The sequence below is a fragment of the Parasteatoda tepidariorum genome, chromosome 3 (assembly GCF_043381705.1).
Source record: "Parasteatoda tepidariorum isolate YZ-2023 chromosome 3, CAS_Ptep_4.0, whole genome shotgun sequence".
Lineage (NCBI taxonomy): Eukaryota > Metazoa > Arthropoda > Arachnida > Araneae > Theridiidae > Parasteatoda > Parasteatoda tepidariorum.
The window spans coordinates 40,707,383-40,724,892 of NC_092206.1; the positions used below are offsets into that span (position 1 = coordinate 40,707,383).

General features: G+C 26.2%; 1 protein-coding gene across 1 annotated transcript in view; it reads right to left on the bottom strand.

Moving 5' to 3' along the window:
* Positions 1-2,141: 2,141 nt before the first annotated feature.
* Positions 2,142-17,510, bottom strand: part of LOC107457424 (vacuolar protein sorting 13C) — a 105,333-nt gene continuing 89,964 nt past the window's right edge. Inside the window, exons 66-80 of the mRNA XM_071179184.1 lie at positions 17,134-17,268; positions 16,961-17,042; positions 16,549-16,618; positions 16,365-16,470; positions 15,103-15,222; positions 14,875-15,011; positions 13,967-14,048; positions 13,198-13,387; positions 11,303-11,466; positions 9,273-9,442; positions 7,997-8,111; positions 5,248-5,336; positions 4,592-4,715; positions 2,645-2,722; positions 2,142-2,188 (exon numbers count right to left, since the gene is read on the bottom strand). Coding sequence (XP_071035285.1) covers positions 2,150-2,188; positions 2,645-2,722; positions 4,592-4,715; positions 5,248-5,336; positions 7,997-8,111; positions 9,273-9,442; positions 11,303-11,466; positions 13,198-13,387; positions 13,967-14,048; positions 14,875-15,011; positions 15,103-15,222; positions 16,365-16,470; positions 16,549-16,618; positions 16,961-17,042; positions 17,134-17,268 — 1,701 coding nt within the window. The 3' untranslated portion in view covers positions 2,142-2,149. The remainder of the gene's footprint in view (positions 2,189-2,644; positions 2,723-4,591; positions 4,716-5,247; positions 5,337-7,996; positions 8,112-9,272; positions 9,443-11,302; positions 11,467-13,197; positions 13,388-13,966; positions 14,049-14,874; positions 15,012-15,102; positions 15,223-16,364; positions 16,471-16,548; positions 16,619-16,960; positions 17,043-17,133; positions 17,269-17,510) is intronic.

Consider the following 17,510-nt stretch of genomic DNA (forward strand, 5'->3'; position numbering starts at 1 on the left):
TTCTCTTGCAAAATATAACACATTACTAACAGTGATAATTACTGAAGCAAACTTCAAAATGTCATCCAACAATATTGCTTTCACAAATTGTAATAACAAATATAGTAACTTAGAAACTGCAACAACAACTATTTAAACAGCATTAATTACACAACTGATAGCTTTATGAAGCAAATATTTCATTGAATAAACTTTCATAAGTTCTACTAGAAAAAAGGGCTTTATTTTGATATAAAAATACTATAAAACATAAATTACTATATAACAGATAAATTCAACTTTCATTTTATGGAATATAGTTTGATTCTGAGCAAGATGCTAATTCTAAGTTATGCATTATAGCAAAATTACTTTAGTTGGACCCTTTTTATAACAAAAGTATATTTGATCTTTATTCTTTTTTTGAAGCAAATTATCATATACGTATGTTTAAAGACTAGTAGAAAGCACAAAAAGTTTGTAAGAAAGTATCAAAAAAGAGATTTCAATTCTTGATATAAAGATATCAAACAATTCCTTCTAAACTATATATAAAGTAGGAAGTATAAAGTTTTAACTAGAAAATGACAGCATACTGATTTCAAAATTTTATACTTGAACTCAATAAATATTAAAAGGAAAATAAAATTGTGGCAAAAAATAGTTTTAATTTTAAACGAAGTAAATTATGGTAATTGAATTAGTTGTATACTCATGATATAGTTCTTAACTTGACATTTTTAAGACAATGGCTTTATTTAGAATTGCAAATTTTATATGATCTATATAATAAACTGTTAAAAAATTAGATCATATTAAAATAAGTACAGCTCTTGACTATATCAACACTAACATGAAATAGTTTAATTCAACTAGATTTGATATAATACAAAAAGCCAGAATAAATGAAATGGTAATTATTCAAAGCTGTAATTAAAAAAGCTGAAAATCAATAACAGAATTTAATCAAAAGATTTTAATTTTTAAATGAATTTAACAAAAACAGGAAAGAGTAAATTATTTAAAGAATAAAAAAAATACTAATTTAAATAAAAACAAATTGTAAATTTTATTTAATAATGATTTTTTTCCCTAAAAAAACTGATAATTTATTTAAATTATTTTAAGTAAAAAACGATCACTTAACAATACTTAATAATTTTAATTTTACTAATTTACTTAAATAATTTTAAGTAAAAAACTAAAAAGGAGATTATGAAAAAAATGTAAAGTTTGTGAAATTATTGTTTTTTTATATTTTTTCCAACTGAATTTAAAACAATAAGATAATGTATCTTTATAAATGTAATTTTAACAACAATGTGTAATTTATAACCTTTAATAGAAATTTACTTTAGGTAAAATTGTGCTTCACAAAAATATGATATCTAATTACAAACTAGAAGAAAAAGAAGAAGCAAATGAAAGCAAACTTTTTACAATGCAAACAAACCAGACCTCATAAATGACAACACACTCACTATTGAAATTTTACACAACATAATGGCACATTCAACTTTATTATACAGTGTCACACAGTTATATAAATATTTATATTATTTACACAACATCAATTTAAACTTAATTGATTTGAAAAACAATCTTAACAAAATTATGGTAGACACTTTAAGTATCTTATATATCACATCAGTTAGTCAACAAAGAAATATAATACTAAATTAAGAAAGGACTAGATCGAAAACATTAAATAATCCCAAAACATTTACCAAGTTTAAAAAATAAAAAGCACCGCAATTAAAAGCATTAAGAAATAAAATGTAAAAGCATATTTCTTTGAAAACATTATTAAATAATTTTTGCAATAAAAAATAAAAAGAGTCATTATTGATGCACAAAAATATACCAGGAAATTCTTTAAAAATATTAGTTCGTATCATTTTTTCTAATCCAGCAACAGCAAAACATTTAATCACATACATATATCCTAGCTTAATGTAAAGAACTCAAACCAAAAACTTGTGAACATTCTATCTTTCACAATCAATCATCATTTCATTCAGAAAAGGTTTTAGCAGCAAGTTTCTAAAATCATTTTCTCTGAAAATAGAAATGGAAAATCAAATTATTTTCTTAATAAGTTTCATACTCAATGCAGAATCAAATTTAGAAATTTAGCATCATGAAGAAAAAAAGAAACTTACAATTATTTTCACGTTCTCATAACTTCTTTTATTTTATCAGCAATCCACTAAAATTAGATATGATTATTCATAAAAATAATTATTGGCAGCAAATGCTTTATGAATACAAAAATGTGAACGATTTTAAACACATTAAGGCATACAGGTAATATTTTGTTAACAATTCAGTGACATAATTTTAAGATCAATATTCATAAGAGCTTATAAAATGCACTATCAATCAATGATATCTTATAAATAATTTAACCACATAGTATAGAAATGTTAATTAAAATACATAGAATGAAAAAAATTTTTAATGTCTAAAATGCAATTTGTAAAAAAAAAAAAAAAAAAAAAAAAAAAAAAAAAAAAAAAAGCATTTAATGAAAATTTATTGAACCCTCATTGCAAAATATTCTTTAACATTTATATGAAAATATAAGAATTGAAAAGTTCTTATAATAAGATAGTTATAATGTTTCAGAAAATTATTAAAAAACTTTAAAGGATATGAATTATACCTGACAAACTTGTAGATCTGTTATATGAACAAGTTTTCCTGCCACATTTTTACTAAATATTCCTTTACGGTGAGGTGTCTATAAGAAAGAGATAAAAGGTAATATTAAACAAAACAATTAATTCACATCAAAATACAAACTTAGCAAAATTATTAAAAAATTAAAACACTAGTCCAAATTATATCCTTTTTGAACAGTATAATTTTCAATCTCTTAGTGCAACTCATAGACAATTCAGGCTCTATGGTATGTTTAATTTTAGAATTACTTTGTGAACAGAAGGTTTTAAGTTACTGATAAAAATTTCTTAATGAAACATTGAACAACTTAGAATAGTTTAAGATCAATATATACATATATATAGAACATTTTTATTGTACTGATCGATAAAAAAAATAAATAAAAAAATTGAAAAAAAAAAAAACAGTATTAGTTAGCTACTTTTTTCTCATACTAAAAGTTACCTGAATTAGTAATCTGGTTCAGGACTTCTTTAATCAAATAATTTCTAAAAAGGGTTTCAGTTATCTTAAAACTAAAGAACAGTAATACAGAAATTTAGTGGATATTTCTTTACCGCACCAATTGAAAATTCTATGATAAGAATACTGAGAATAAATCTACTGAGTTCAGTAGAATAAATTAAATCAGGTAAAAGATATGAATCAATAATTGGCAAACAACAAAACTCCATCCTATAAGAGTCGTTACTGCATTTTTTAAAAATCAGTGTATGACTTCTGAATTCATCAACATAAAAATTTGATAACATAAAATAGCTAATTAAGTTTTTTTCTCACAAAATGACTGGATTTCTCAAAAGTTTTAAACAATGAATCCTGCAGGTAAGAATGTTTGTCAGAGCCTTAGATATAATTAACAGACGGTTCCTAAGTTTTAACGATCAAATTTTGTGATTTTTACTAGCATTATTAATTAAAATAAAAGGGTGTTGAACCATAAATCAAAATCTTTAAATGTATTATATGAAAATCCATACTTGTATTCATAGAAAATAGAATGTTCTGTAGGCATACAAAAACCAGGAATAGCAAGACAAAAGCTAAAAATCAGGATAAATATTTTTCATCAGGAAACACGAATCCTGCAGTTGCAACTTTTATGCAGCCTCAAGGTATGACATAAACATAAAAAACTCATATCAACAAAACTGCATCCACTCAAGTAGCAGTAATGCAGAAAAATAGAAAAATGTTCAAACTTTAAAACGATCACAAAAATCACACAAAAGTAACAAATTTTGGTTTTGTAAAATGAAAAAAAATTTTTTTTTGAATTATTAAATCAAATAATGTAATTTAACTATTTTGCATTAATAATTAAAAATGTTTATTAAAATTTATAGATAGTTTGTATCTTTAACATCAGTCACATAAAAATTATCATCACAAGAACTTTTTCTCTATTTGTCCCTTTTTATATTTCATTTCATGTATACTTTCAACGTTTCTTGTTTATTTTCATATAAGTTAGTAAAATTTTTTTTTAATAAATTAAAAAACATAATTCCATCATTGCTTATAGAAGAATTTCAAAATAAAAAAATTATGTTTTACTTATGTCCTTTCTATATAATACCAGTCAAATTTTATATTTTTATTTTAGATAAAACAATTATCATTTTCATTTCTTTTTCTTATATGCATTATAATATTAGACATTAAAAAACATCACATATATTTTTTTTTTAAAAAAAAAGATTAAATATTTATCAAAGGAAAAAAAAGATAAAAAAACTATACCCATAAAAATGTAATGTCAGTCACCATGGAATTTCCCTAACTGACTTTTAATGAAAGAAAAAAAACTATAATTTTGCAAAGAGTAAAAAAAAAATAAGTGAAAACAATATATAAATATTTTTAATAAAAATATGTTTGTCTTATAATTAAAAACAATAATTTTAGTATTCATTTAATTAAATACCAAGAGCATGAGTCTTAAGCCTTTGTCAGTGGCCTCAGGTGGTCCTTTTAATTCTTCATAGAGGTATTCCCACACGGTATCCCATTGTCCGAATATATCTCCTTTTTCAATATACATGACTCGGCTGAAAAAAATACACATTAACCTTATAATATGATCATTAAATGATACCGTAAAACGTAATACTGTACATATTAGAGAGCTGTATCATATTCTTCAATAGAATTTTTATCTAATCCAGGAGTCAAAAGCAGATTATTTTTACTTTAACAAAGCAAGCATCAGGAACAATTAATTAATTTCTCTCTATTATTTTAATTTTTGTTTTATTAAATTTAATTAGTAATTTTTCTATTAATTAGTAATTATTTTAATTAACTGGTATTTTTTTATTAATAAGTGCGACCTGATTTGTTTAACAGACAAAGAAAAGATAAAACTTTATTTTGCTTATAACTAGTTGGTTAGATGACACAAAGCAATTGCAAAACTTTTATTTATTTTTTTCAACTAACTATAGTAAGCAGATAATGAACTTTTTTATATGGATACATATATAGTTATCTTTTAAAATATGTGTTTTAAATAAATGGCTGAAATGCTAAAAGAAAAAAAATATATAAAATGTCTTTGAAAGTATAAAATTTTTTTCTTACTTGTTAGTAACCAAAAGGAACAATTTATCTCCTACTGTAGCATGAGCCACATAAACGTCAGTGTTTGAATATTTTCCTTTTTCAACTTCCTATAAATATAATAAACATTACAAAAAAGTAATGCAAATTTATTAATAAAAAAAAAAACAAATTTATAAACAAAAATTTTAAGCAAATTTATAAACAAAAATTTAAAAAGTACTATGTTAATTTTAAAAACATAGGAACCAGTTTTAAATATACATAACATTGAAACACATAAGTAGGAAATTAAGATAAATATTTTTGTAACTGAAAGTAAACAAGATAGTTAAAAGAATAAATGATTATTTTGTATGAATAATAAAAAAAAAACTCTGCGAACAAACAGAAAGAAGCTTTTGTGGAACAAATAAGAATCTTAAAATTAAAATGCAAAGAATTTTTCAAATGACCAAGACATATTTTTTTAGAAAAACACAATTGATATTGTAATGTCATTTTTGGAATTACATTAATTTTCTAATCCTTTTTTAAGTAAAAATAATCTTCATCTTTTTTCCATATGAGTACAATAGAGAAGGGATCAAATTTTACAAATCTTTCTTTTAGTAATTCATTTTCATAAATATTTTACCATCAGTGGCCGAGGTATGCCATAAATATGTTCATTAATTACCGAACATTTTAAAATTACTTAACCAAACTTCATTAGTGTCTTTGGTACATTTTGTATTCATCATATTTGAAATTTTTTTAAAATATAACTTGTTTATAGAAAAGTAATGGAAAAGTCTGTTTTGGTTTAGAACAATATATCAAAAAAAAAAAAAATCTATGACAATCACAAAAAAAGATAAAATTATGATTGCATTATTGCAATCACTGGTTATCCATTGGTCAATTTTTCCTTAAGTATAGTAGTTCTTATAAATGCCACAACATTTCATGTTATGGGTTGCAAAAACTACCTTAATTGATGCTTGTTCTTCTGCATGGCTGTAAGGTTTTAAATGGGCTATATTGGTTTTAAATTTTAGTCAATATAGGTCACAAAACTCTTGCTCTTCTTCAGAGTATTCATATTTACAATAAAATCACAAAGACAATAATTATGAATAAGTTAATAATAAAAATATCTTAAATTAATTCTATGTAAAAGCGTTAAAAAGGCACGTTGGTAAAAAGAAAACAATTAAGTCTGGAAAACTATCAACTCCAAGAGGTTCCAAAATTATCAACTGTTTTTTTTTCAATTGACATTGTTAGGCTGCTTTTTATTAATGCTTATGTCAGCCTGATTTTTATTACTTTCACAAGTCTTTATTTGTGATTATTGTAATGATGATTTAATTGAAAAGTGCGTGAACATGAAGAACCTATAATAACACCTAATTTCCTAATGGGTTACAAAATTTACTGAGATCCAGACAATGACATATACAGGGGTGATTGTGACCCCATGTCAAAATTCCCCATGGACGAGAATACCCCATGTCATGAGTTTTTAAAAAAAAGAGTTTAAATTGAAAAAAATTTAAACAAGGTTTTTTTCCTTTTTCTCAATATCTCTTAGTTTACTTAAAATATATTTAAAATTTTACACATACCTATACCATTTACACACACCTATGGTGACCTGGAGAAGTAATTAAAATTTACAAATATGTCTTTCTTTCTTGAGTTTATGATAATAACTATTTACTGATAGAAAATGTATCTGGCTCCCCCTTACAAACAAAATAAACAGCGTTTTTCAGTTCTACCTTTGAAAATTTGATTTCCGGAAACTTCTGTGATTAATGAATTTTTTGAAACGTCTGGACCTCCTATCTTCGGAAACTTCCGGATCACTGTTAGCGAAAAATCCGGAAATCCGGATTTTTTCCGGAGCACAATCAGCCCTGCATATATGAGGCTTCAGCGTCCCAATGTAATAAAGATAAAAATTAAAAGAATTCAATACTTTCAAACTTTATTTCCAAACAAATCAAATTTGCAACAGAGAATTTTTTTAAAAAAAATGCAAAACACTTTTCCACAATCTCCCTTCCAGGACAAACTTTGAATCAAAATCAAGCTAAAAAGTTGCAACTCAACACCAGGAAGTATTCCTTTTTTAATTAATTATCAAAATTCTAATTTCCTTTTTAAAGAGAATTATATCGCTAACCAGAATAATTTCCTCTTTCAATTTATTAAGGTAAAAATACAATAAGTGGTCATTTGAGTAGACTTTCTACTTTCATGCATTGCTCCAAATCTGTATCCAGCAGTATACATATACAGGCAGACTCACTACCTCCACTAACAGTAAATGAAGTTTACAATTTACAAGAAGCTACATGTCATCATTTTTAGATTATAACACTCTATATAGTTTACTAAAAGAGGAAAGATTCAGGCAAACATTCCTAATAACTGTATTCTTTGGAAGAAAGTAAAATAATTGTCTGTATACTTTCAAGTGTAATTTTTTTTTCTAAAGCGATTTCAAGAGACAATATTAGGTATTTAAGTTTTTTTAAATTATAATTAATAGAGATTATTCAAGTCCAATTTGTTATTTACTGAAAATGTTACCAAGTTTAGTATTTTTAATAAAAAAAAGTTATTTTATACATTATATTATTCTGACAAACATACCCTCTATGATAGAATAACCTACTCATTAGATAACCGTTAACTGGAACCATAGGTATTTCTTGAAGCAAAACAGATTATACTTCATACAAATTTTAAAATGAAATCAGTGACATTGAATTTTCACCTGTAAAAGTTTATTCCCTTCAGCTTCTCTTTTTACATAGGGACGAATGATTCCATCCGCTTTAATAAAGCGAGGAGTTCTAATACGCTTAGCTTCATCAGAGACTTGTGTAACTCTATAATATATAAAGGAAAACTATATAGTCATACTTACAAATTCAGTCAATATTTCATAAAAAAACCATTTACAACAGAAATTATTGAAGCATAGTGAAGCCAAGTCATTTGAATAAATAATATCTGCTCAGCATAGTGAATAAATAATATCTGCTCAGACCATGGTGACACACCATGCACAGCTCACCTCAATTTTTATTATACATAAGTATGGAATGTCAATAATGAGTAGTAAGGTTAATTTAAACCCAATACAGCCAGTTATCTTAAAAAAAAACCTAAATAGTCATATTTTCACCAACAGAAAAATGAACCTGGGTTAACATATACATAATCAGAAACACTAGCCACATTATCACTGAGGTCATAAATTATGTCAATTTGTAGTGATAAATTATATCAATCATAACTTAAAGCTCAATCATAAAATATAATTTTATTCTATATATATATGAAAGTAAATTTGTGATAATTATTTTAAATCTAATAATTTTGTGATATCTGTAAAAATACCAAAATTAATATTCCTTGTAAAAATAATAACATATATATGGCTAGTAAATATTTGTTTCATTTGAGTCAGTTTATTAAGCATCTAAAAGGTGCAGTCCTTATGTCTTCCAAAGAAATTAAAATTGAAAAAATAATCACAATGTTTAAGAAAGGATTGTTTGATCAAAATAAAAGGAAACTTTGAGTTGGAAATTCAATTAAGACATGAATTAATAGCGTTTCTTTGATTTAAATAAATATTTTTAATGTTCTTCTAAAAAAATAGCCATGTTGTCTTTCGTTAGTCAAACATATTTCTCGATCATCGTTGGCGTTTCGGATATGCATTGTTCTCTATCAGTTCCCAGATCAAATTTATTTTCTAAATATTAAAATGTAAATTCTCAATCATAAAGCTGAAAATGTAGACGCCAGTTCAAAGTTATTGGTTGCCAAAGGCAACTGTATTAATGAGCATCTAAAATAAAAATTTTTAGTTCCAAGTTTTTGAAAATATTTTATCGTCTTATTTTATATTTTTTCAGCAACATAATGAAAAAAAGAGCTAAAATGTAGAATAAATCTTCAGTTAAAGGTTAAAGATAGTGAGGAGAGAGGCATTCTGCAGAACTTAAATACTACTGAATTATAGAATAGAAATAACATACCTTTTCACAGCATCTAAAGAGCCACTGGCAAAGTCGACTACACCTGCAGTTGGTCGTGTTACAACACCAATTAAACCTTTGCCAACACCTTTGAAAAATCCACCAACACCTCCTTCTCTAGCACCTTCAATCGGCTTTGTAACAATACCAGTTACACCATCAAATACCCCCTGAAAGTATTTGAAACATAAGAAATAATTTCAACCAAATAAAGTTAAAACAAATACTATTACACAAATGAAAAGTGAATAATTTTTCCTATAAATGCATTTACAAATCAGACCTAACTCTTAAAATCTTAAAGTTTAACATTTAAATGCATAGGGTGATTCAAAATTCATGCAAGAAGAAAAAGAGTTAGAAAGAAATTAATGCAAGGAAGAAAGTTAGTTAAATAACACATTTCTTTTTCTATAAACTCAAACGAAAATATTGTTTATTGATTCATAAAATATACAATATAGAGTTATAAATGGAATAGTTTATCATGTAAATGGCTTTTTTGTAAAAACTTTTAATGATTATTTTAGATAACTGTGGCTCAATCTAGTTGAGATAGGGCTCAATTTTTTCCCCTATTATGAGTGGATCAATATAATTTTTGGAATAAAACATGGAATTTTTTCAAGAATGAAAAGACCTTTCCTTATGTATTCTGCTTTATTTTTAATAATCCTGAACAGCCAGTTGTCTCACTTTCAAACTATTTTCAATAGTAAGATTTCACTGCACAATCGCCAGAATTTAATCTATTAATAGTCCTACAGAAAAACGTTGCATTTGATGTATAACAAACCAGTGTAAATTATACCTAAGTTATTATATAAAAAAAAATTATCAGGGTGAAATAGTTTCTCAAATCTGTCTATTAGTAAAAGAGTCAAGCGGTAAAGAGGAAACATTGTAAGCAGTAAGAAGAAATAAAAATTAATAATTTGATAAATAGATTTGTATAAAAATTGCTTAATCCTACTACTAATATAACTTTATTTTAGAGATCAACTTTAAAACTAATTTTAATTAAAATAGAATGCCTATTCTTTATATGGCAGAAAAAGCAAATAATCAATTAAATAGGTATTAATCAGCACAGCATAATTATGTACAAAATTAAAAATTATATACTGACACAATAAAAACAATTTCCAGCTTTTTTCACTTATTATATTTTCCAGAACTTCCTGAGGATTTTACATTCACAAAACACATGTTTAGAAGTTTATCCCATCAAAAAAGATCAGTACCATTTGGTAACATGGTGTTGTTTTTAAAATATTGTGAAAATTTATCACAGTCAAGTAATTTTTTATGAATATTTTTCATTGGGTAATTTTTCCTTTTCTGAAAAGGGGCATAAAAAACCTATATTAGCACATTTAATATTGATTGAATAAAATAACTCGTATTATCACAATACCAGTAGTGCTAATTACTTACATTAACTTAACATCATTGACATCAATAACGGTTATGCAATTTTTTACTGTCTCCTGAAACAAATAACTTTTCTTCATTAATTTTGCTTTTTAGAGCATAATTTATTTCTTATTTCCATTGTTAGCTGATTTTAAGTTATTTATCCTTATAAAAGCATCTTCCAAAAGTGTAACTATAAACGAAATAAACATGTGGTTTCAAAACAAAATCAAATTCAGTGACCTGGTCGACATATGCTATTCATGTTGATACATGAGCTTATCTGATAAGATGAATTAATAAAAAATTAATGAAAAACAAATAATAAATTAGAGTTGTAAGCAGCAATCATCACTGGTAATATCTTTTCAATGTATGAAAAAAACATCGCCTATAAAGTTTAATTTATATCAATGGTACATGCTAAATAAATGAGACAAATTTATTTTTAAATCATCTCTCTCAAATTTTTTGAATAAAATTATGACTGATTTTTAGGATCGGAAGATAAAATTGCCCTTTGCAGCTACTGTTGAAATTTTAGAACAATAACACAAGCATTTCCAGAGAAATAAGAAATAGAAGTAGCAAGATTGTATATGCAATAACTTTACCATGACAAGTCCTTTACCACTTTCAGCTATTCCATGCGTGAAATCTTGAGGACGGCGACTTATGTTCTGTCGTCTTTTCTTCTGATAATCCTTATCCAAGGTCAAGGCAGCTATACCCTTTCCAAGAGTGCCAGTAATTCGTGAGGCTGCTCCAGCAGCACCACCTGTAAGTGTAAATAGCAAAATAAGATAAGTAAAATAGGAATTTCAAAAATTTTGCCCAGAATCATAATCATTGAAGAGTTAAAAAGAGTAATAGGATTTTTTGATTTTTGGCCCCAATTTTCAATTTATTGAGCATTACTAAACTAATCAAACTAAGAAATAAGAGATTAGTAAAGAGACAAAAATAAGAAAATATTAACAAACTTGCACAGAACTTGCATGATATTTTTATTAAACAATATTAATAACTTTACTCGCAACCATAACATCAACATATGCCCATAAGCAGAATATTTTCAAATGTTCTGCAACAGGACTTATTAATTTATGCAAATGTTCTGCAAGCATTTCACCACGAAAAAAAGTCAACTTTACGTTAAAATATTATATTTTCATTTATTAAAATACAGGATCATACACAGATACACTACATTATTTTTTAATCCAAGGCAAACATTCCTGCTTTGTTACTTTTTCAATCACTTTTGAAGTACAAAATTTTGTTAATGACAATGATGAGGAATTATTAATAAAATGCCTATGCTATGAACGTCCGAACATTAAAATAAGGGCTGCCTTAAAAATTTTTCCAAGTGATGAGTGCCCAGATGGTGCACCATTTGCAAACACAAACATTTGCTGGTTCCAACAATTTCTTCATCTCCATTGAAAGCATTTGGTCTTTCAGAAATAATTCTGTCAATTGGGGAACCCCACTATTCCCAAATTGCTTCTGAAATGGGACTGGAAAATATAAAAGTCATAAACTTTATGAAATCTCTGAATTTAATTCTTTTACGGCTTGCTTTGGAAGCTCTCTTGATAAAAATGGTGATCGATTTCTCTTGCTGTTTGCCAAAAACTGATACATCCATCGTATAAAAATGTTATAGCCAAAAGCTAATTCGTTAATTTTCTCCTCAGAATGGCAAAGATATGGGAGATTATTGATATATGTGCTGAAATTTGAGCAGGGTGTAAAATGTTCTTCTTCTAAAGCAACATTATTCCTGAGAAACAGCAAGTGGACAAAGCTAAAGAGAATTTTCATTCGATTAATGACAATATCAACGTTTTCCTCTTTTTCAAAATATATTTTATACTGCTCCAATATAGAGTCAATGTAGATTATCATTTGCATTGCATCTGAGGAAAATACAGAAAGCTCAGAATTGTTTAAGACGGAGTGTAGTCTTTTGGAGCTAACAGGCAAATCTGGCAGAGGAACTCCTTGTAACATACTTCTTGACTGAGGTGGTAGGAAATGTTCTGCAAGATTATGAGGGGAAACTTTTAAACCTTCAGGTCATTACGGTCTACAGAAGAATGAGATTAGGGATTGGGGATTGTTCTGCAGTACTACCGGAGGCAGGCTGGAGGGGGAGGGGGTTCACAGGAAAACGCTGTCACTTATTCAAGATACAAATTGTTCTGCAGGACTTTGTTTGGTTTGCTATGTATGTCACAGTTTTAGGCACTTTCTGCTTCTGGGAACATATGTATCCCTAAAAGATTTTGATACAATATAAATATGATTGAACAAAATGAAGGACTTTATTGTAAATCTCATTTTTGATAATTTTGACTGACTTTTTATAAACAAGCATAGTTTCTCAGTACCTACATTTCAGTTTGGCTGAACAAGTTGACTATGACTAATATTGATCTTGAAGCACCTCAAGATCGAAATTATTCATAGGAACAAATACAGTTCAAGTAAATGATGTTACCTATTGCATGGCCAAAAAGTGATTTTACACCAAGTGCAAGACCTTCAGCAAATTCTTCAGGCCCTTGAATAGCACCTTGGAATGGTTCATAAAATAAATCTGTAACGCCTTCACCTAAGCCAAGAAGAAGACCAACAGGATTGCCTATCACATCCAATCCAAGAACAAGCATATAAACCTGTTTTACTGCCTAAAAATTTTATAATATAATTTTTAAAACAATATACAGAAATACAGAAACAAAATAATATGTAATAAAACGATAAATGAAATAACTAACATGCAATTTCGCTTATTATTTTAATCAATTTAAAAAAATATATTAACAATATGATTTTTTTTAAATCCTCTCTTAGAAAAATTTTAAAAATTTTGAGAAGTAAAAATAATTTTTGCAATTTAATAACAAAATAAAATAATAAAAAATCACATTTTAAAATAAATAAACATTGGGAGTAAGACAAGCAGTACAATTAATAGATAATACAACAACAAAAACTAAGAATGAATATTCATGTTACTTAACGAACATAATTTGTTTTATTGCAGCATGGGGCAATAACAAAAAGGTTTGTAAATCAAATATGAACTTTAAATGTACATTTTTAAATGGCAATATCTAGAAAGCTACTATATAATTATTTGTACATCCACTAACTTTGCTTAGATATGAATGGAATTTATTTGTTTAAAATGGATATGAATATAATAATTGAAACAATGTGAAGAAAAAAATTATATCTATAAATGTCTTAAAAAAAATACTAACTTGACTTATGTAATGAGATGATGCATCTGCTATAAGTTGATTTTGAGACATAAATACATATCTTCTTTCAAAATAATCCAGTCTAAGAAAATAAAAAAACAAAATTGACAAAATGACAAGAATTTAAAGAATATTAAGATTAAAAAAACAGCATTAAGTAACATTTCAAAGTTTATTTTAATACTGATACTTCTGGATTTAAAAAAAACTTGTTTTGTTTATCTGCATCTTACGTTTCTCCAACTGCAACTAGTCAACTTATTTTTCTTAAATCTCTTTGAGTATAAGTTTAAAAAATTTAAAAGTTTAGCAGAGAAACATGTTGAGTAACAGTTTGAAAAGATATATTTCTCGGTCTAAAAACATGATATCTTCAGCTGTATCTATCATTCATCCGAAATCTCCCAGTAACTAATACAAAACAATTGCTTCTAAGCCTTTTAAAAATAATTATGAAGAAAAAAGAAATGAAATGATTACCGGAAAAACATATTGAGTAACATTTGGAAAACACATACTTCTAAGTTTAAAAATATGTAGCATTCATCACTACTTATAGAACAATAATGTATTTTGCCAAGTTTTTAAATAAGGCAATGATACAATGTTCGACTGAATTTTTCACTAATTAAAATGTGTCATAAATGTTAAATGTGCAGAAACTCATTAAAACGCTTTCAAATTTAGTATTTTTTTAAAAACTTTTTTTCTATTAGGAATTACAGTGAGTCAAAGTTATTAAGATAATTCTCATTCACTCTGCATTTCAAAACCAAAATCTGAAATGCATAAAAAATGCAAATGCTTGCATTTTTTAAAAATTATTTTTTTAAAAATAAACACAATTTAAAAAATGCCAAAAAAATTATGCATAAAATTAAAATTATTATAATACGAAGCTTAATTACTTGAAAACCACATCTTGTATTTCAGTTAGAGTAACTCCAACACTCTGTAGTAGTAAATTCAAAAAATCTGAATGAATGGGAGTAGGTTTGTTGCTTTCTTCTTGATTTGCACCAGTCATAGAAAAGCTGATATGGACCTGGGCAATTGAACGAACCATTAGTTATAAGGATAATACGAAGAAAAAAAACTGTACAATATATTAAAATACTGAAATAAGCGTGATATACCTTTAGAGGAGAAAAATGCAGGTTGTCAAAATAGAATAACTTTTCTTGAGTTGAATACACAGCAGCAACATCTTTAAGAGTTGACATTGCAGTAGTTTTATCAAGAGTTAACATTTTTATCTAAGCAAAATAGATAATAAATTAGAAAATTTGTGATTTTTTTAAAATAAAAAGCACAAGTTAGAAAGCACATAGTTCAGAAAGTATATAATAATTTAATAAACTGAATCCTAGGTAATAGATGAATATATATTAAAATATACATGTATGCGTGTATACATATGGAGAAAATTAACAACTTCATAATGTACGGAATAGTCAATTATTTGTCAATAAAGTGAAATGCTGTTCCAATAAGAACTGCTTAATAAGTGCAGAATGGGAAAACTTTTTCATTTAAAACAAAACGGTTCACAAAAGAATTTTTTCACACTTGAAAAATCGAAAATTATAAGAAGTTTAATCGTAGAATAGACCAAATGCGAAAGATTTTAATAATGCATTTCAACCTAATTTACAGAACAAAGGTATGCATGATGATAATAATTTTTTTTGCATATAATTTCTAAACATTACTGCATTATTGTTTGTTTCCTAGTAGATAAATAATGCTTAGGAGAAACACTGTGACCTTCTGAATGTTTTGCAACTGACATTCATTTTTTTCTGACTTTAGGTTATCTTTTTTCCATCCCCTCTTTTTAAAAAGTTTGTTTGTTTCAGACTCAACTACAAATATTTTATTAACTATCTCCAAAATGACATAAGGTTTTACTTGAAACCACTCCGAATTTCTTTCAAAAATTTGCACACTGGCATTCGATGAACTTTCAGCTACAAGTTTGCAAAAAAATTTTAAAAGCTAATATTTATAAAAAATATTACCACAATAATCTCTCACATTTTTTTAAAACTTGAATCTTGGAACTTCAAAAACAGAGCATAAATAATTTATATTTTCCTCAACATCTTCACAATCTGATCGGCTAATGGTTATGTCCATTTGTACAATCTGAACAACTTTGAAATTTCAGTACCACTTGTACAGTTAAGGACTAGCACTCAGTACATGAAATTAATATTTTATAACAAATTTAACTCATTTAAATAGAAAACACAACATAAGCATTGATTAAGCACATGGTCAGAATATTAACTAAAATACATCAGTATAACAATACAATTAATTTAATAGGAAGAAACTAAAATAAACATAACAAAATGATTTTACAAAAATATAATATAAATAAAAATATGTTTACATGGTCTATTTCTGGAGCTTGGTCAGGTGTGAAAAATTGTAGAATTGAATTTATAAAGCCTTGATCCAATTTAATATGAAATTCTTGAACCAATATCTTACAATACCTGCAAAAATAAAGAAAAATCATAATTTGTAATAAGAAATAAAAGCTTTAATCAAACTTACATTTAACTTTCACTTACTTCAACTGAAGAACTTCACTATGTTCTGCTTTGCGAAGCATGATACTAAGTTCAGTAAATGGTTTTGGTTCTGAAATAATACATGATTCAAAATATCAATTTTATTTAAGAAATAAAATAACTGAAACAATGATAGTAAATTTTTTAGTCTTACATTGGTAAAATAATAAATTGGTACATGATGATTTTTTTAAAAATGTAATGTTGAAAATACTTAATAGCTAGAAAATGAGTAGAAAAGATGCTTATTGGATGTTATAAATCCTTTTTGTAACAATATTATGAACTTAAAAAGCAATAATTTGTTATAAGCAATAATTTGTTATGTTTTTGCATTTGCAATTATTTGATCACTAAATTACAATTAAAAACCAAAGTTAAAAAATAATAATTATTAATATTTTTAAACTACCTGTTTCAGCAGCAACTGATTTTGGAGGAGGAACAGGTGCTAAAACCACAGGAAATACACAGTCCATTAACTGATTGTCAATCTAATAAATATATAATTTTAAAAACAAATCAGTATTTTTAACTTCTTGTCTAAATAATTGATATTACATAGTTGTAGGTAATAATGCTCACTTGAAGGTTATGAATTTTTGCATGTACTTGAAGTTGATGTGGTGAAGTCTTATACTGTAACCATAAGCCATAGGCATATGTTCGCCTAATAACTCTTTGCAAAGGTTTAATCATTACCATAGCTTGGAAATCAATCTAGAAAACAAATTATAAAATCAGATAACGTAACTATTGTGTTATGTTTATTAACTGGCAGTTCCATATTGATTAAAAAGAAAATTTGTCAAAAGTTAAACTGCAAAGCATTTGCGATGCTTAAAAAAAGTCCATATTTATCCTGAGGAAAAACCGATTTTATCACTTGTTACTCAACGAAAGAGTTTGGTATTGAGCGGAAATTTCTATAATTTAAAATTACCTCAATTTGATGTAGGAGT